The sequence below is a fragment of the Uranotaenia lowii genome, chromosome 1 (genome assembly GCF_029784155.1).
Source record: "Uranotaenia lowii strain MFRU-FL chromosome 1, ASM2978415v1, whole genome shotgun sequence".
Classification (NCBI taxonomy): Eukaryota; Metazoa; Arthropoda; class Insecta; order Diptera; family Culicidae; genus Uranotaenia; species Uranotaenia lowii.
In genome coordinates this window covers 79817069-79838346 of record NC_073691.1, presented here as the reverse complement: position 1 = coordinate 79838346, position 21278 = coordinate 79817069, and the positions used below count along the sequence as shown (strand labels likewise).

At 37.9% G+C, this 21278-nt stretch overlaps 1 protein-coding gene across 1 annotated transcript in view; it reads right to left on the bottom strand.

Moving 5' to 3' along the window:
• The window catches only part of LOC129738958 (active breakpoint cluster region-related protein), a 245868-nt gene extending 230804 nt beyond the window's left edge, over positions 1-15064 (bottom strand). The window contains exon 1 of the mRNA XM_055730294.1: positions 14447-15064. Within this exon, the coding sequence (XP_055586269.1) occupies positions 14447-14782 (336 nt within the window). The 5' untranslated portion in view covers positions 14783-15064. The remainder of the gene's footprint in view (positions 1-14446) is intronic.
• Between the last annotated feature and the right edge of the window lie 6214 nt (positions 15065-21278).

The window sequence follows — 21278 nt, the reverse complement described above, 5'->3', positions numbered from 1 at the left end:
TTGTACAGTTTCGTAGTTCGGTGAAAAACTTTCGATTCGAGCACATGTGAGATGTGGCACCCGAATCTACTATCCAGGAACGTTTCTGTTGTGTCTCGTTGCGTGCAGTAAAGGCGAATGGATTTGCTTTACTCACGTTGGCAGTTTTTCCTTTCGGTTTCGGTTGCATTTTCGTCCCTCTTCTAGGGCGCTCTCCTTGGGCAGGTGATTCGGGGCAATTCCGCTTGAAATGGCCTGGCTTCCCACAGGAGTTACAGACCGCCTTCCTTCCGGTTTCGTTTCGGCCCGTTCTGAGAAGTGCTTCACTGGGACGTACCTTCTCAAACCGCTTCTGTGCCTCGTCGAGTAATTTTCGTTTGACCAAATCCATCGTCAGCTCGTCGTCAGATCTACTTTCAAGTGCGGTAATGAGCGCGTCGTAGGAGTCGGGCATGCTTTGCATCACCATGGCAACCTTCTTTGCTCGTCCATGGCTTGGCCGGCGTTTTCCAAACATTGGAACAACTCGTCCATGTGGAAAAGAAAATTTTCCATGCTGTCATCCTCCTTGAATTCCGAACGGCAGATTTTCTTCAGGATTGAAACTTTCGAGGACATCATCTGCTTCTGGTGATGGTTCTTCAATGCCTCCCAGGTCGCCTTCGAAGTTGTGCAGTTCCGGATAAGGGGGTGTTGGCTATCGTCCACCAAAAGCGCTATGGTGGCCCGTGCCCTCGCATCGCCTTCGTTCCAGACTTCCGTAGCAGGTTCCGGTGCAACGCCGCTCACGAACTTCCAAAGGTTTTCTCGAATCAGGAGCATTTCGGTCTTGAACCTCCAGGACTCATATCCTCCGCTCCTCAGCTTTTCAATGCTGAACCGACTTCCGTCCATCCTCAACAATCTTCAAGAAACTACTTGCAGGGAACTTGAAAAAAAAAATCGTAGGCCCATAACCTATTGGACTAGGCAGTAGATCAAGAGAAACAACTTGTTTCGATGATGGACAATGTAAGACTAATTTTTATTTTCTCTTCAACTTAATGACTAACTATTCCAAGGCTTGCTTGATCATCTGTCGCTTCGTTCTTCATCCGTAGCTAATCTACAGTCTTTATTCCGAAGCATTTTTTTTCGGATTATTTTTTTTCTTCGACTTTGATTAACGGAAAATTTAAGTGTTGTAGGCAGGGTTGATAAATTTTGCCCGTCACGCTTGACCTGACTAGTTTTTTTTTTTCATTAAACGAGCGGCTCCTTACTCAATTGACGGATCCTCACTTCTCACATAACAGAAAAGGCACGAAGCCTGGGTTCTCAAAAGCTTCATTTTGGTTCCCTGATTTTTTGTAACATTTTTAAGTAACGATTACATGAGTTTACTTCAACTTTTAGGTTTGTATGGGAAAATTGAATATTTTGTACTGAAAAATCAACATGTTTTTTTGTTTCTTTTGTCGAAGAAAGTTTTTGTGCAAATTTATAAATTCACTAGAGAAAATTTTACGCTGAACAACTTTGTTTGAAGACCGTAACTTCGTATCTAATTATGCAAAAAAATAACTAGCTGTTTAACATGGGTATGTCTTTTGGCATTGAAAAACAATAAATTCAATTGTCATCACTGCTGAGTGCTTAACGAAGTATTGCATGAAAAAAAGTCATGCAATATCTCATTAGGCACCCAGCAGTGATGTCAATTGAATTTATTGTTTTTCAATGCCAAAAGACATACCCATGTTGAACAGCTAAGAACTTTTTTGTCTAATAAGATACGAAGCTACGGTCTACCATTAGCAGGCTCTGTTCCATAGAAGATACAAAAATGGTGTTGATTTTTGAGTACAAAATATTTAATTTTTCCATATGCGGATAACGAATTGCCGCCAAATAATGATTCAAAGTTTGAAAAGGCTCGTCATCAAAATGTTGTTGGCTAATAAACAATGGAACGAATATCAGAACATTGTTGTGCCACAATAATTGACTTGACTGCAGCCAGACATTTGGGAGAGGATTTATTATGTATTCTGATCACGATCCAACGACATTTCAATGCACAATTCAATCGATTCATTGACAATTTTTTTTAGACAGAATAACGCATTGCACTCGGAAGTCGGAACACTGTTAGTAGGTGAGCAACTTTCGAAACAAAGAAACTGACGAGCACATGTCAGATTTGTCCATTTAGCTCATAAATTAAAAACTTTCATGTGAATTTAGCAGATGTTAAATTAATTTATTCCGGAAAGAAATTGGAGTTTTTCATATTTTGTGTAAATACATATAACGGTTTCAAATTTGTCAAAAAAACTAGTACATAACCTTGAATAAAGGTTTTTGTTATATCTAAACTAACGCTCCTAAACCAGCATTCCGAGTTTACGATTCCACAACTGAGTCCACATTGCGTTTCGAGTTCCTAGTGTGCCCGATCATGTTATACGAGATCCTGTGCTGCAGAATTTAATCGATGTTGCTGTATCAACCTTCTATGATCATCTCTGGGACGTCTTACACATTCACACGCCGCCTAAACGACTACCCCGACATCAGCCTTACAAGCTCCCTTGGTGGAATTCTGAGTTACGGAGGAGCCGCAACTTAGTTCGCAAAGCCCGTAAACGCTACCTTCGAGACCGAACGGACCAAAACAAGTCAATGCTCTCAAGGCTAGGATTGCATATTCGACTCTTCGCAACGCTGTTTTCAACCAATATATTTCTAACATCGAACGCAACGTGAAGCAAGATCCTTCGACATTCTGGAAATACATCAATAGCCGCCGCCTTACTAATTGTATCCCATCGTCTATGACGCTTCAAGGACGCACATCGGAAAACATCAAAGAGTCAGCTGACTTGTTTGCAGATTTTTTTAGCAGCGTGTATAGCCCAGTCACTCCTGATTGTAATAATGTGTACTTTGATACACTTCCTAGCTATGACATCATTCTACCGCAACCCGTTTTCAGTGAACAAGAAGTTCTTAAAGTACTAAATTCTCTTGATCCCTCGAAAGGATCTGGGCCTGATGGGATTCCAACATCGCTTGTTGTAAAGATAGCTGCTTCGCTTGTCACACCGCTGTGCATGATTTTCAATCGATCGATCTCGGAAGGTACTTTTCCTACTCTGTGGAAAATCGCATCAATCTCACCGATCCATAAGTCAGGAAATGCTCATCGTGTGGAGAATTACAGGCCAATATCGATTCTTTGCTGCTTTTCCAAAGTGCTAGAAGTCCTGATATACGAGAGAATCTACTCAGCAGCCTCTCCAATTCTAACCGATGTCCAGCACGGGTTCATCAAAAAAAGATCAACCTTGACTAACTTAATGATTTATGCCAGCGATTTGCATTCTGCAACAGGTAAAAAACTGCAAGTGGATTCGATATACGTAGATTTTGCTAAAGCTTTCGACAAAGTACCTCACAGAATCGTAAGAGAAAAACTTGATCGATATGGATTTCCCGAGTGGGCAACTAAATGGCTGTATTCGTATCTGCTGAATCGTAAAGGCTTTATAAACATTCGTGGGACTCACTCCTCCGTATTCGACATGCCGTCTGGTGTTCCGCAGGGTAGTCATCTTGGACCGCTCATCTTCGTGATTTTTATTAACGACCTTTATTAACGACATTCCTTCAGTCGCCGAAACTGCTGTTTGCAGATGATCTCAAAATCTACCGGACCATCGATTCGATATTGGATTGTGTTGCGCTTCAGGAGGACGTCGATCGATTATTAGTATGGTGTGGATTACACGGTATGGAGGTTAACGCCGAAAAATGCAAGTGTATAAGCTTTTTCAGAACTAGAGCCTCTGTTGTCTACGACTACGGTCTAAGGGACACCTCTCTCGAAAGAGTAAGCTTTATTAAAGACCTCGGAATAACGTTTGACCAAAAGCTCTCATTTGTTCAGCACACCGCGACCACTGTAGCCAAAGCCTTCGCTTTGCTCGGCTTCCTGCGTCGGAATACACTCAGCTTTGAGGACCCGTATGCTCTGAAAACAGTTTTCTGCTCATTGGTACGCAGTGTTCTGGAATATGCGGTACCGGTCTGGGCACCCTACCACTCTGTCCACAGCGAAAGACTCGAAAGGATTCAGAAAAAATTCCTCCGCTACGCCCTGCGACGATTGCCATGGCAAGATCCCGTACGGTTACCACCCTATTCTGAGAGGTGTGCCTTGCTATCAATGACGTCTTTGAGCCAAAGAAGAACCTTTCTACAGCGCACCTTCGTTTACGATATCTTGACAAATGCCGTTGACTGCCCGCAATTGCTTCAGAGATTGAACATATACGTTCCAGCACGCCGACTGCGTAATCAAACCATGTTTTGGCTGCCAAGAAGCAGGACTGTCTTCGGACAGAATCACCCACTCTTTCGATGTTGTGAAGTTTTCAATGCTGTTTCTCACTTGTTTGACTATCATGTTACAAAATCTAAGTTTAAATGTGCAATCCGTGACGTCACCTAACCTAATTGCAATGTAATCTAAATATAAGCTAATCTTAAACAATCAGTCTGTATGACAATAGTCAAAGACTCCAGAAATAAATAAATAAATAAATTTGCTTTAATTATTCAATAACTCATTTCGTCATCCGAGTGAACGTCCTGCAGCAACAAAAAAATCCCATTCACTTAATACCAACTCAACAAACCAGGAAGCTACATGCCCATCCGGAGAAATCCCTTTAAACCGGCACGATATCCACATTGCTCCAGAATGATACCACATAAGTACCGGTGCGCATGGTGAACATGGTCTGTTGACCAGCAGAATATATGGGCTTGCAGCTAGCTAGCTAGGCTATTGCGGTTGCGATATCTAAGTTGGATCATCAATAATCCACCGTCTGAAGTGAGAGAGAGAAAGCGAAAAAAAAAATCGACATCGAAAAAAAGAGCTATAGCAAACGGTATATGGTAGCAACAGTAGCCAACCACCTCAAGCTCCAGCGGATGGATCCTGCCGAGCGAGAGAGCCGGAGGCCGGAGATTTTACTGTGTCGGCACAGCTTTTGCGTAGTTTGGATCAACCATCCAGAACAACCCAAATCCGGGAGTCCAGCACCGTTATCAGACCAGCAAACATAGTAAAAGGCCTCCGCCGGCCGCCCGACAAACTTGGACGTAGTAAGTAAGGTGGCGGTACTTGTTAGGTGTTGATGGTCCATTCCGTCCCCCACTTTCCCGTAGATACTGGTTGGGCCAGCCTGGTCGGCAATAAGAGGGAAGCCATAAAACCATAAAAAGCCAATAGACCGACGACGATGATGATCTATGTGCATGTTCTGAGCGTTATCGGTTTTTGTTGGTTCGCATTTCTAGCACAAACAGAGGAAGGAGCAAGTAACAACAACAAAAGTACCACAGAAAAAAAAACGCTCAATCCGAGCTTAACGATGACTATAACCTTCTGATTTTGTTTCCTTCATACATATGGTGGATTGGTGAAGGCTCGGTAGAAGGCAACTTCCACCCCAAAAACAAAACAACCAAGGTTGGGGACATACATGGCGAAAGAAGGCCACTCATACAGGCCAACAACCAGAAGCAGCAGGTTCTTAACCGATTTCGATGGTTCAATTGGTGTGAGGCTTTATTGTCTTCTCTAGTAAATCATGGTAAATTTATTTTGTGCTACTGTTTATTACTGTTGCTGAAAAGGGTTTGTCAAAACAGGTTGAAGTTGATTGTTTGGACACTGATCTGATTCTGATTATTCCTACAGATGGCTTTAGAGAGCGTATGAAGTTCATGTGAACGTTATTGTTTATCACTATATAATCTGTTAAATAAACTTAGTCAATATTTAACAAATCTAAATATACAAAGTTCAGCCAAAGATCAAATCAAACTTCAATGATTAAAATTGGTTTTTGTTTATATGTACATACTTTTGTGAAGTTTCAAAATTGTAAAAAATACTGAATACAAACTCCTTGTTTCGTGGTTCAAAGTAAATAAAAAAAGTGGCTATCAAAGGGAAAAAATATCAGCTTGAAGTTCGTAAAGGTCTTTTTATAAGCAAATTCACATTTTATTTAAGAAGATCAAAACTATAAGCGTAAAGGAAATTTGGCGGAATTCTCTACATGATTTGAAAGACAAAATCTACTTTAAAAAACACAGAACACATAAGTTCATTTCGACTTCATTCTCAATAAAACCGTTGCCTTCTCCATGGTTTTCTTGTGGAGAAATAGGTACAAACTCATTCCAAATTCTATGAGGTTTGCACACATATACAGGGTGTCCCATTATGTCTAAGTCTAAGCTTGATTTTGATACAAGCCTGCTCATTCCAGCTGATTTTCGCTGTTAGTTGTTATTTACAGTTCAAACTTAAAACTCTGTACATCGTGAACTCCACTTTTCATATTTTTTGTGAAAATGAGAAGCATTTTCCCGGAAAAGTAAGTTGGCAAAAATAAAGGAAGTACGCATTGCTGCGGTTCGCAATGCGACTCGGAAGTATGGGGAGGAAAGCAGCTTCGTGGACAAAAAAAAATGTGGGCGGAAACCGGTGGACAAAACTTTGGACCGGAAAGTCATGCTGCATGCGTGCTTACGCTAGTAGGAAGACAGCCTCAGTTCGGAATGTGGCCAAAAAAGTGGGATCCTTCTCAGCACCGCCCATTGAACCAAGGTAAGATTGGGTCTTAAAACATAAGAGAAGCAGAAGAAGCCGAAGCGGAGTCCAAAATCGAGCTGCTTCCGTCAAACCAAGAGCTCGTAAATTATATGATCAACTGCGGTGTGCGTTATCATCGACTATGAAACCTATTGTGAGAATCTGAACGCATACAGATACGAGTTTCTGCTTTTTTTTCAAAAGCTCGTATTAGGTATGTATGTTTTCCAAACTTTAGTGAAGTATTCAAACTTCTTTCTTGAATTAATAAACCCAATCAAAGCCACTTCATTTATTTGAAAGTATAGTTTGTTCATTATAATGACATAAAATTCAATTAAAAACGCATAAAAGCTCCTCCTTTCTCTCCTACATACATTTCCCGCGTCGTCAACATTGGATAATATTAAACAGTTTTAATAAAAATCAAACTATGTATCTGTTGCACGACGGTTTAATCAACCAATTTTATTATTATCTCCTTCACAAAAAAATATAAAATTCCTAAAAATATAAGTTGAATTTTCGAATTATGCTTGTTTGTTACAATTTGATTTGACTTACAGTCAGTGATTAACCGACACACCACTGCAATGAGTCTTGAACTCAATTTACTTGTGCAGAATGTAGGTATCTGCAACAGTTTGAGGTTATGTTAAAGGATTACTGTTAGGGAGCCAAGTGACCTCATTGTAGAATGATTATAATATGTTCTTTCAATTATCCTAGGTTTCTTCGTAGGGCATCATAAATAATGACGAAAACTGGGGGATAATAGTAAAGTTAATAGGCTAGCCGTTACCGTGTCTTTGACACGTTCTTACCCATCAAAGTATATGAAGTCTAATTGTGAAAAACGGAATACGGTATCTTAGCACGAGTTCGCACGCAATTAGTTAAGAAATTAAAGATTCATAAATCTACAATTCATACGTTAGTTATCTTCACTAAATACCTCCTGTACTATACGGTAATACGCTGCTAAACCTGCTAATCGATAACTCGAAGATCACTCGACCACGTTTTAAACAAAATGCACTATTTCCTTTCAAACTTAGCCTCAAGCTCTTTCTCTTTCTGCTTTGATACTAATAATATTTTTCTAGCTTAACTGTCAGGTCAGGGATCTGACGAATGTTGACACTTAGTGTTGCAGTTGATAGGGGAGCGATGGGTTCGATGTTGGATCGGCGCATGCAACAGTATCCCAGAAGCCGTTTTTAAAAAAATTAGCATTTTTATACAATTTTGACTAGTGTGACATTCTTGCGGTAAAGATATGAACAAATGGCCAAGATCAGCACAAATCAGTCTGTGCTGAAGCGAATGAGCAGTCTTCGATTGAAAATTCGATCACTGGCATACGCTTGATAGGAATGTAATTTTGTTTTGAACCACTGTAAAAGAAAACTATAGAGAACATAAAAAAAATTCTTCTAATTCGTGTTTATACTTTTCATTTTAAATCGTGCTTAGACATAATGGGACATCCTATAGATCGTTAACTTTGCAATTCCATAACTTATTACATCACGATAACTTTCTTTTGGTTATTTTCACTGGTAGAAAAAGCAATAAAGATGTTGGAAGCGAATAATTCAGTCCAGCGAATCAGCGCAACCAGTTTCAATTTGTATCGAAATTTGCATGGGATGATAAATAATTTTATTCAGCAATAACCAGAGATGTAATGAAAGTTTAAAAAAATCACAAAAAATGCTATGCATAGCCAATGAGTGTATTGGTTTATAAAACTTGGCAAAAATATTTCATGAAATTATTGAAAACTCTTGTAAAATTATTGGTTTCACCAGTTATTTTTTAATTTACAAAACATGCGATTTTCACCCAACTAAGTCAAAAATCGGATGAAAACGTTGCAAAAATTTATATTTTTTTCACACCATTTTCTCACCCATGATATTTACATGAACTCAAAAAATTATAAACTTTACAGATAAATTTGTTGTTCGCCCGGGAATAATGTTAAAGTTATGTATTGGCTTTTCGGTCTTATCAAGTCAATTATAACACTTTTTATATGTGCTTCATCCAACGTTTCGAATTATATCAATTCTTTATCAAGGAACTAAAATTAAATACATGAGCATAAAACATATTTTCTTATAATTAATATTAACATTAATTACTTACTCGGACATTCGTGTTATTGTCCAAAGCAGATGCACTCCTACAGCGTTCATCAATCGTCGGGATTCTGGCTATAAATTTTGAATTTGAATTCTCATTTCATGTTGGAAGTGAGGAGGAAAGCTTGCGTGTGACTTACGTGCCCGATATTCTGGTATCGGCCAGGGCGTCGGCGCCTACTCCGTCGTTTTGGAACACGTCCGTGGCAAAACTTCTATCACTCAACTCACTGTTTGTTATTACCTACTGTTAGAGTTTCCGTAGCGTTTTCTTTACCGCCAGAACCCGGCGTCCATGAGTGCTTGCGAGTGTTTGCGAGAGAGTGAAACACTCCGCCGTACGAGATTGCTCTCCTGTCTGTGTCGTTCTGGCTGTTGACGGTATTCGGGGTACTTTGTATGTAGCACATTTCGAGTACCTCTAGGTGGCTACGGTGTTTGTTGGAACTGTCTAGGACGGTGGCTGTGGCCCCTGTTGCTAATATGCGTTTCAATTTGGTGACATCACATATATGTTTCGACATTCTAGTCCGTAGTTTTAAGCTGGTCTGCCCAACATAGCATTTGGAGCATTCTTCATCTCGTTCGGGAGCGCCTGCGCATGGGATATGGTAGACCACATTGGAGCGAACGATCGGCGATATCGGATCTTCGACCACTGGCAGTAGGCTGCGTATCGTGTGCTTTTGTGTGGTGCCGATGCGTACATGCGGGTAATCCGTCTTATGCGCACGGATTACTTTTGCAGTTAGGCCGTCGATGTGTAATATGGATCGGTAGTGTTGTGTGGGTGTATCTTGTGTGTATTAGGGGTTGTCGGTTTCGTTCGCTTTTCGAATCAATCCAAATCGGCCGATACCAGAATATTGGGCACGTAAGTCACACGCAAGCTTTCCTCCTCACTTCCGACATGAAATGAGAATTCAAATTCAAAATTTATAGCCAGAATCCCGACGATTGATGAACGCTGTAGGAGTGCATCTGCTTTGGACAATAACACGAATGTCCGAGTAAGTAATTAATGTTAATATTAATTATAAGAAAATATGTTTTATGCACCTGTATTTAATTTCAGTTGCTTGATAAAGAATTAATATAATTCGAAACGTTGTATGAAGCACATATAAAAAGTGTTACAATTGACCTGATAAGACCGAAAAGCCAATACATAACTTTACAGATAAAATAAATCAAAATTTCTAAAGCAAATCACAATGAAAGTTTTAAATCAACGATATTTTATTTATTTATTGGGTATATATCAACGGATCACGTATTGGTCCTAATGACTGGACTTAAAAGTAACATTAATATAAATTAACAAAAAACACAGTTCTTAACATCGCTAGAATTCTTCTTTTAAACATATTCCTGGAGGTATCAAAGTCGAAGGGCTCTGAAAAACGATTGAATGTCCTTGTAATACCCATCAGGGCACTATTGGCCCCATAGTTGTTCCGGCGAAGAGGAATGTGAAGCTGAAGGTTCCGATTTCTTAGTCCTGGAGGTCTTACGCACAGGTTGATAGTTTCCAGCAGCATGGGGCAGTCTATATTCGAAGCCAGAAGATAGGAGACAAATAATGCTTGAATGGTAGCTCGCCGGGCTTGGAGCGTGTCCAAGGATATGAGGTAGCAACGATTCTCGTATCGTGGAAGGCGGAACGGATCTTGCCAATTTAAATGTTTCAAAGCGTAACGTATAAAGCGTCTTTGGATGGCCTCGATTCGATCAGCACCATTCTGATAATAGGGACTCCATACAGTAGATGCATACTCTAAAGTTGAGCGGACAAGGCTACAATAGAGACTTTTCAGGCAGTAAATGTCTCTGAACTCTTTAGTCACGCGAAAGATAAATCCCAAATTTCTCGATGCTTTGTCGACTACATAGTTAGTGTGCGACTTAAAGTCCAACTGTTGGTCAAGAATTACACCTAAATCATTTACTTGCTTTGCTCGAGCAATTATCTGGTTTCCAAGAAAATAATCAGCAGTTACAGGAAGCCGTTTACGGCAAAAGGTGATGACCGAGCATTTTTTGGGGTTTAATGGCAGGCAGTTGTCGTCGCACCATTTGGCAAAATGGTCAAACTGTCGCTGTAATAGTACAGAATCTCCAGAACATTTTATAGTGTAGAAAAGCTTCAGATCATCTGCATAGACGAGTTTTGGACCGTCAAGTAGTAAAAACACGTCATTGAAGTAAATCAGGAACACTACTGGGCCTAGGTGGCTGCCTTGAGGCACGCCTGATGTGGGAGAGAATTGTTTGGAACATGAGTTACCAGATCTTACAGAGAATTTGCATTCAATGAGGTAACTGCGACACCAATCTAATAAGGACCCGCAAACTCCCAGCCTTTCCAGCTTCGCAATAGCTATTTCGTGGTTCACCTTGTCAAAAGCTGCCGACAAATCGTTGTAAATTGCATCGACTTGAAAACCGGCAGCAAAACTGTCTTGCACGAATGATGTGAATAAGTTCGTAGTCGTAGAGCGCTTGGGCATAAATCCATGTTGATCATTACAAATATATTGCTTGCAAAACGAGAAAATTGGGTCGAAGATAACGAGTTCGAACAATTAAGCTACTTCACACAAAGCTGATATTCCTCTGTAGTTATTAATATCTCTTCTTTCGCCTTTTTTGTAAACCGGGAACATAAAAGCATTCTTCCACAACAACGGAAAGATAGCTTTGTCAAGCGATGCGTCAAATATGCGTTTGATAGGAATTACTAAGTCCGGATCAAATATCAATTTCTTCTTTTGTCACCCCCCCCCCCCCCTTCAAAATTTCCAAAAATGCCGAAGGGGGAAATAAATAAAGTTTTAAGTTTTTTATGGAAATTTTGGAAAATTTATCTAATATCCGAAAGATTGCCAGAGTACAAAACAAATTGTGGAAGATGGGAGTTTAAACAACTTTTATATGCTTTATTTTATTGAACTTTTCGATTAAAAAATTACTTGGCTTATGGATTTTGTGCAATGATATAGTATGCAATTGTGTTGCATATAAGTTTTCATGCAATTTATTCCAATTTATTAGGTTTTTGCATTATTTTTTATTGTCCCCCCCTTGCGTTGATCCAACTCCGAGTGACAAAAGAAGGATTCGAAATTTGTTCCGGCCTAAATGAGGCAAGAAGCATTTCAAAAAAGTAGCTGGTATGCCATCGCCTTTAGAATAGTTTCTTCACCAAAAGGGATGTTGTTTAAAAGAGTATTCAAAGATGGAATGTTTTTAATTGCAAATAGAAATAGATCCGGAAGTGAAGACGCTAGAAAACTTTTTAGCAAAAAGATTGCAGATGTCGTGGTTCGACGAGGCCGTCTCGTCATCCAGAAACAGGTTAGTTGGTAATCCCGACTCTTTCCGCTGCCCAGTAAGCGCGTCCTCTCAAAAATCGACAGAGAATTCATAAAATTGAGTACTGGGTATCCCGACTTAGGAAAAAACGGTTATTTCTGCGACACTTGCACACGCGCCGTGCCGATATTTCTTCTTATTCGACTTGGGAGCATTTTTCTGAAGAACTTAACTGGGCCGACGGGCGACGGCTGCTCGTTTGATATTATTCATATTATTACCTCACCGGGTTACTCGTTTCGAATAAACTGTGCGCAAGCGAAGCATTGTCAGTTCCAGACGTACCCTCGTGTGGTGCATTCGGGTAATAACGGGCAGTAAATTTTTAAACGAAAGATATTTAAATCTTGAGAAAATGTACTGTTATGTGTAGTGTAGTGTAGTGAGAACATGTAGGACATCGTCAATAAGGTGCAACATTTGGTAAGTGACATATTATGTTCTATCAAAACGAATTTCATTTAGAAAAATTATATTTAGAAATAAGAATTTTAAATTCTATTCCTCAATTCCCACAATTGTTTTCAAATTGCCATTTAGAACATTTTGTTCCGATGTGAGAATTCATCAGTTTTCGATTTTTTTTTCAAAATTTCGAAATTGAAGTTATTGTGTTATAATTCAAAGTTCTGTATTTAAAAATTCTGAATCTGAATCGGAATTCTAAAATCTGAATCTGAATTGTGAACTTGAATTCTAAATCCGAAATCTGAATTAAGCTGAATCTGAAATCTGAAGCTGAATCTGTTTTTATATCTGAAATCTGCATTTGATACCTGAATGTGAAATCTCAATAATGCTGAATCTAAATCTGTAATCAGACACCGAAATCTGTATCTGAAATCTGAATCTTAAATCTGATAAAGCTGAATCTTAAATCTAAATCTGAAAACTGAATATGAGAATCTGACTTCTGGATTTGAAATTTGAATCTGAAATCTGGATTTGGAATCTGAGTCTGAAAAACGAAATCTGAAATTTTAAGTATAAATCTGAATCTAAATTTTGAAAAATAAATCTGAAATATGAATCTGAATTCTTAATTTGAAATTTGACACGGAAACCTTTATTTAAAATTTGAATTTGAAAGCTGAATCTGAATTCTAAATCTAAATTCTAAACCTGAATTCTGTATCTTAATTCTGAATCTGTATTTCTACAATGTTTTGGTTGTTGGATGGTCTTTAAGACTGAGTTTGCCATCCAACAACCAAAACATCAAATAATAATCACAGTCGAACAAGAATTTGGATTCTGAAACTGAATCTGAATTAAAATTCTATATGTGAGTCGAAAGTTTGATATGTAGAAAGTATGAATCAAACTTCCCTATTTTGAAGCTTGATTGTATTGTTCTGATTATATCTATTTGCTATTAAACAATTCTTGGTCGGGTATTAAAATTTCCTGAAGATTTTGAACAGGAAATTTGAATTTCGAATTTTATAATTTAAAAAAGGAATATAGTATAAAAAAAGTTAAATTAAACACTCTTGCCCAAAGTTTTCTGAAAACTACGGATTAGATCAGTAAATATAAATTTAATGATTTTTTTTTTCATATGTATTTGTTTTTGTACGCCGCGGGAAAAAAGTATGAAGCAGACAAACGAAAAAAATGCGGGTACCGGTTTCTGAAAAGGTTAATCCAATATAGTATTAATTTGAGAAATTGCGTATTTCATGCTCTTAATCAAATCAACACCACTGTAACGGAAATCATTCGGCAAGCGTCGGCAGATCTGAGCCGAACACACACACCACGATAGGAACACACGAGCACAATTCGGATCGCGCTCTCTTGGGGCGGGTCTAAGCATTTCTACTCAGATCTCGTAGCACTCACCCGAGACACGCGTATGGTGTGTTCCTCTCTGCCGATGTGATGATGCAAAATCGCTAGAGAGATCGTTACGATCTCTCTGGCGATTTGAGTTACCTCTCTGCCGATTCATGTTTACTGGGTGGTCTTTGACGTGTTTCCAAAAAGACTTAGGGTTTTGTTTAAAATTCCGTTGCAATCGAGATAAGTAATTCTGGTAGCGTTTGGCGCTGGCTTTTTTAAACGCTGAATTCAGCTTACGAAATTCATCCTTTCAGGAGCATTTTCGGCAGCAAGACGTTTCGGCACATGTAGATCGATTATGTGATTTATGATCGTATTGTGGATCTCGAAAATTGTATGGATAATTGAATAAATCACTCCCATCTTAGTGCAAATTTAGTCCATTTGATTTGAAATTAAGCTGGAAAATTCAATAATTCATGAATCATTTCGCACTTACCTCATCTATATCGCCATCAGCGGACATTTTATCGCCATCTTCGGCCCCGCTGCCGGTCGTTTTGGCCAGCAGCATATTGGCAGCCGAGGCGGGGGTGTTGGCCTCGAACAGGGCCGACGGATCTCCCCCGGCATCCCGGTACTTCTCGACATCCCCGAGCAGCCGTTCCAGATACTCCACATACAGGGTTTCCTGTTCCAGCTCCTTGGTGAGATCGGCTATTTTCTGCTTGTGCCGCGCCAAGCTAGCCCGCACATCCTGCTCCCAGGCATCGGAGAGCGAGCTCTGCGGGAAACGTTTGACCCACATCCGCTGGAAATCACTGAACACACTCATACCGATTCGGTGTGTTGTCGACGATTTATTCGCCTTGATTCAATATTTAATTTCCAATTACAACACTTTGATCACTGGCACAATTTATTTATACTTCCTTCGGAATGAGAATTACTCAACCAATAAGCCCCTTATAGGTTTTACATTTTCCCAATCAAAAATTGCATGAAAGCACACGATTATACACCACATAATTTTCACCTTCTTATGAAACGGTTACAACTTATAACACTTAAACAATTGCACTCGGTCGAATCTTCGGCACGCTTTTGAGAATTTTATCTGAAAGAAAGAGGAAAAATAAAACGTTAACCAGACCGTTCAATATTTGCATTTTAAAGTATAATCGCAAAATTGCTGTAGACTGTAGTCAGTCTCAAGTGGGAAAGGTACGATAGTTTTAAATTTGCGTGCAGCACACACAGACAGACACCGCAACTTCCGGGAACCGGGCCCCACATTGCAAAATAGTGTGTTCTTGGGCAACAAACGCTTTCCGTCAAACGGACGACAGCTTAACCGTGAAACATTTCTCCAGATTAAAGACACTCGATGAACAGGGCAACAAGCTGAAGTAAGTTCGTAGGTACGATGTGTCATCCTTCAACCGCCAAGCAACTAACACCTGGAAAATTAGCTTGGTACCTACTACCCAAACTGGCGATTGGCGATGCCCGCGATCGTCACGAACTCGTCTAGGAAATATGTGAGTGGGAAACAGACAGGCTTTCCTAGCTATAGGTACATATTTTGTTTGTCGAAACGTCATCCATCGGTTCGGACGTTTTTTTTTTTCGGAGGAATTGATTTGTTTCGCATTTTGGCTGAAGCGTTTTTTGGCGGAAGGGAATTCAATACGTGTTCTTCCCATATCATGGCTAAAACGATTAGCGATGGAGAAGGAGCAATTTATTGGATCAAATGCCTAAGTAAGAAACTTTAATTTTAAATTCAACCAGCCTATCTAGACGGTTGTAAACTTATGCCTAATGGGTACAATCGAATCATGTGATGATATCATTCGTGAGTTATCAGCAGCACCACCCGTATATTAACGCTTACACACATGGAGAACGACCGAGATATGCAGGAGACCCTGGAGTCATCATATATAAGGTATACGCGCTATACACATAGGTAGGAGTGAAAAAAAACATCTCAATTGAGAAATATTTTTTTTCCAATTTGCTCCGGTTAGTTGGATTCGAAGATGCGTGTTAGTCTGCTGTATGTATGTACCTAGTTCTTTTGGTCGATGAAGTTTACGTTTTGTTCGAGTAAGCATATTCTCTATTTAGAGAGAATTAGTTCGAAACATGCATTGAAGTCCATATATCGATTCATGGTCAATTTGTTGAAAGAGCTTAGCACTAGAGTTTTATACTTTGATAAACAATTTTGTAGCGCAAGTGTAAACTTGTAACCAAGCAAACAAAATACCAACTCTCACAAAATAAAAGCCTCAGACCGATGACACAGTGAAATCCAAAAATTGAGAATGCGAACAAGAAACGAACTTTGTGCATACCACCCCCACCCTATGTTTTATTAACCTTAGAAATCGCTGAAAATTTTGTAGGTAGGGGAGATGAGGGCATAACGAGCACCCAGGGCATAATGAGCACTCCTTTTTTCTACATAAGTACGTATTTTCTTAAACAAATTTTCATAAGGACTTGTTTCGTACTACCCATAGTATTAATTTTTCACCAAAAAAGAAATATCCTTTTCATCTTTACAGAAATATTAAATAATAACCAGCTAGGTTCTCAAGTGACGAAAATATTATAATTTTTGAGCACCACCAAATAAGCTTTTATGACCTTTAAATCATTTTGATCAGAAATGTACGCACTGCAACATAATCTACACATTGTTTCTCAATTTTCACCATCATAAAATTTTTGATTTTTCACTTTAATCAATTTTAAAACGCGTTTTTACTTTAATTTGTTCACTAGAGGCGAACAGAACACTATCAATGATGGCATAATGAGCATTTTCTGCCGGGGAATTTAGCAGCAAATTCAACTCGATGAAGTCAACTGAATAATAGAGCTACAGCTTGGCTTGTTTCGTCTGTCGATTTGGCCTATTGGTAAGGTGTCGGAGAGGTAATCAGTAGACTCGAGTTCGATTCCTGTTTGAGGGGATTTTTTTTTGCACATACCATTCATGATTGATTTTTTTTATTGTTACATTATACGGCTAGTAGCATCAAAGCATCATCCGTCAAACAAAACACCAGAAACATAATGTATGAGCATGTATTAATTCTTTGAATTCTACAAACAGACCTAGATTATTTTGTTATTGCTTTGTTTGATGAATCTACGCCTCACCGTTTACAGGGTTGCTAGCGTTTTTTCATTTTTAAATTCCAAAGTTTTTCCCGGTTTTTCCCAGGTTTTTTCCCGGTTGAAAAAGATGATTTTCCCGGTATTTATTACACTCGTTTTTTAATATAAAATTATAGTGAAAAAATCAATATAAGGCCCGAAAATTTTTAAAAATTGTTTCCCAAAACTTCTTAATCGGCAAGAAATCATGACATTTACTTTGATGTCTTTTAATTCGTGGTCTTTTCGTGTAAATTGACAGGTTTTATAAATTTTTGGAACGAATCCAACGAAATGGGTTACAATTTCAACCATTTTGGAAAAACAAGTCCGGTTAACTTGATCTTGAAATTATAATGTGGTTCTTTTGAATTTGTATAGAGTTGTAAAAAAAATAATATAAAATCAGCTGATCAACTTGAATAGGGATTTATCTTACAAAACTCGAAATCACCAGTTAGCAGAAAAAAAAAATTAGTTATTTTAAAAGTGCAGTTATATATTTTTTGGAAAAATCTAAACACATGTTTAAGAAAAATAGTTTTTATTATACAAAACATGAATAACTTTCGTAGTGCCCTAATCATTTGAACTAAAGATTCGTGAAAATATAGAAAATCGTGAATAACACAGGGCTAAATTTTAATCGTATGAATGTTAAGGTTAAATTACATCCTAGGTGAAAATGGTAATGAAAAATCTTATTTTATGAACAACTCAAAAAAGCGACACATACTGGCTTTGTAACATGATGGAATCAATGGGGAATAGTTGAAACCTAAATTTTGAACCAGTCTCAGAGTTTGAAACTTATTAGAAATGTTTTAATTTCGATTCCCACAATATGAGGAAATTTCCGCGGTGAAAACCGGGGGAATCGAAATTAAAACATTTTGAAGAGGTTTTGAACACCGAAACCAGTTTGAAATTCATCTTTTAACTATTCCCCATCGATTCCACCATGTTACAGCCAACTTATGTCGATTTTTTGAGTAATTGTAGAAATAAAACTTTTTTTTTCTTTTTTACCTGAGGTGTACCGTATCCTTAAGATATTATTTTGTTTCAGGATAAAGACTTTAAATTTTGATGGGAGCTTGTTTTCGATACAATTTTTACATAAGACGTTTTATTATAATATTTCAGCGTAGGAAACTTTGAGCAAAAGTTTAACGTAGGAAAATGAAAAACAAAACCCTTGCGATATTAGGCTTCGTTCCTTAGGCCAATTCCAACGAAACACACAAAAACAACAACATTAAAAACAATATTTATTTTTCTGATGATAATAAGTTTATAAAACATGTATATGACGTCGAAAACTAAAACTGGTAGTTGGAAACTAGATAACATAAATAAAAGGTTATAAAAAAGGTAGGTAACACATTAAAGACCGCGAAAAAATCAGTGACGAGAAATACAGAAATTCGACACTTTATATACAGTACCGTTCATAGCGATTTACCTCATAAACGCTTATTTTAGTTCATTATTAAACGAACGGAGTTTAAATCGCTTTTTTAACTGATTGCGGTGCAAATTTGAGATATCTGTTTTTTTCGCTCTCCGCAAGTGTGCTACACTTACAAGCATAACTCAAATGTTACCAATTTGATAATGAAACTATAATCGCTAAAACTAAACAACTTTGATAATTCAATGATACCAATTTTGTACAATTTGGTTTGGTTTCTGAAAGATACAGTACCGTTCATAATTGTATAGAAATTGGAAGCAAGCGCACTGTCACTTCGACTTTGAACTTCCATAACTTTTTACTCTGATGATATTTTTTGATCAATTTTGTTGCGTTAGATAGATCAACTATCACACTATTATATCACAAAATGTAAGCTTTCTGGAGTTTGTGTGGCCTGAGAAACAGTAATTCTACGAAAATCGGACTTTTTGGACTTTTCTCATTCAAACTGCAATATCTCTGAAACTACGCTACATTTTTTATTGAAATTTTGCACAGTGGTTGTTGAAATATAAAGCTAGCATGTCTGAAGTTTTCGAAAAGTTCTATCGATGAGATCAAAAGTTACGCGAGGTGCAATAATTCAGGCATGGATCTAGAAATGCGATTTCTATAGAATTGTGGACGAATGTTTCCGTAGGAAAATCATATTCTCTGTTTAGCAACCAGTAAATCTATTTCAACCGAAAAATCAAAACAATATCGCGAGATTGGATCATTTATTCCATTTTTTCTTTTCTTCATTGCTTTTGCCAGACATTTTTTGTCTGATTGGTGTAGGAAACGATATTGTTCTCATGAATCGTCCAAAATTCTATAGAAATCGCATTTCTAGGTTCATGCCTGAAATATTGCACCTCGCGTAACTTTTGATCCCATCGATAGAACTTTTCGAAAACTTGAGAGATGATAGCTTTATATTTCAACAATCACTGTGCAAAATTTCAATGAAAAAGAAAGCATAGTTTTAGAGATATTGCAGTTTGAATGAAAAACGTCCAAAAAGTCCGATTTTCGTAGAATTACTGTTTCTCAGGCCACACAAACTCCAGAAAGCTCGAATTTTGTGATATTATAGTGTGATAATTGATCTGTCTAACGCAGAAAAATTGATCAAAAAATATCATCAGAGTAAAAAGTTATGGAAGTTCAAAGTCGAAGTGACACTGCGCTTGCTTCCAATTTCTATACAATTATGAACGGTACTGTATCTTTCAGAAACCAAACCAAATTGTACAAAATTGGTATCATTGAATTATCAAAGTTGTTTAGTTTTAGCGATTATAGTTTCATTATCAAATTGGTAACATTTGAGTTATGCTTGTAAGTGTAGCACACTTGCGGAGAGCGAAAAAAACAGATATCTCAAATTTGCACCGCAATCAGTTAAAAAAGCGATTTAAACTCCGTTCGTTTAATAATGAACTAAAATAAGCGTTTATGAGGTAAATCAGTATCGAGACTGTCAAAAACTACTCTTTCTTTTCGAAATTAATTTAAAAATAATTCCATAAAAAAATTTCAAACATGACCATTTTCCCGGTGAGGTGCTGAAATTCCCGGTTTTTTCCCGGTTTCCCGGTGACGCATTGAAATTCCAAAGTTTTTCCCGGTATTCCCGGTTTTCCCGGTTCGCTAGCCACCCTGCCGTTTAGTGCAATCATGATCATGAAAAAAATAAATAAATGAAAAAAAAATCACTTCGGCCAGGAATCGAACTCGAGCCTACTGATTACCTCTCCGACATCTTACCAATAGGCCAAATCGTCAGACGATACAGGTCAAGCTGTAGCTCTTTTACTCAGTTGACTTCATCGAGTCGAATTTGCTGCTAGAATCCCAGGCATTATGCCTTCATTAATGGTGCTCATACTGCCTCGGGGGGGTTCTCATTATGCCCCTACAGTGACTGGTTTTCAGCTTTCAACAAAAAATTTTAAAATACATTTTTAAACGTTTTTATCTACTTTTTCAAGTTTCATCCAATTAGGCAATAGACTATTTGAGTGTCTGAACACGAAACAATGATGTAATTTACATATTACAGCTGTTCTCTATGGTATAATAAGCGTTTTCCTTTTCCTTCATGAAAGTTTTTTTGGAAGCCTAAAATACGATTGAAAATTTGCTGATGAGTTTAGATGAAAAAAAAAATGTTTTCTTTCAATTTTTTTCGTGATTTTTGTTGAATAATTCCTGGTTTATGACCAAATTTGCCCGGATATTTCTCGGATTTCTGGTAAACAATTTTGAAATCAAATGCCCGAATTTCACCAGTTTTTTAAATATAAAATAACCCGTATTTTTTTAAGCCCTAATACGTGCTGGAAAAAATCTGGCAACCTTATTGTACACAAACTTGGCATGGTAAACATTGAGATATTTATTTGAAATACATAATTAGTTTTCAGTTATAAAAGTTGAGGTGCCATTTATTTCGATTGAATTCGACCATCAACACAGCGTTTAGTCAGCCAGCGAATGTTAATGTTAAGTAAGTTTCAGAAAATGCTTCTCAGATTTATCCTAGTTTTATGCCAGCAGGGATAAAATATTCTCTCTCTCTCTCTCTCTCTCTCTCTCTCTCTTTCTCCAACAAAGCTTCATCTAAGTTTTGTCCCAGCTTCGTTAAAAGTTTCTCTCAGAAGAAAAAAAAACTCTCCGAGAATATACTAAT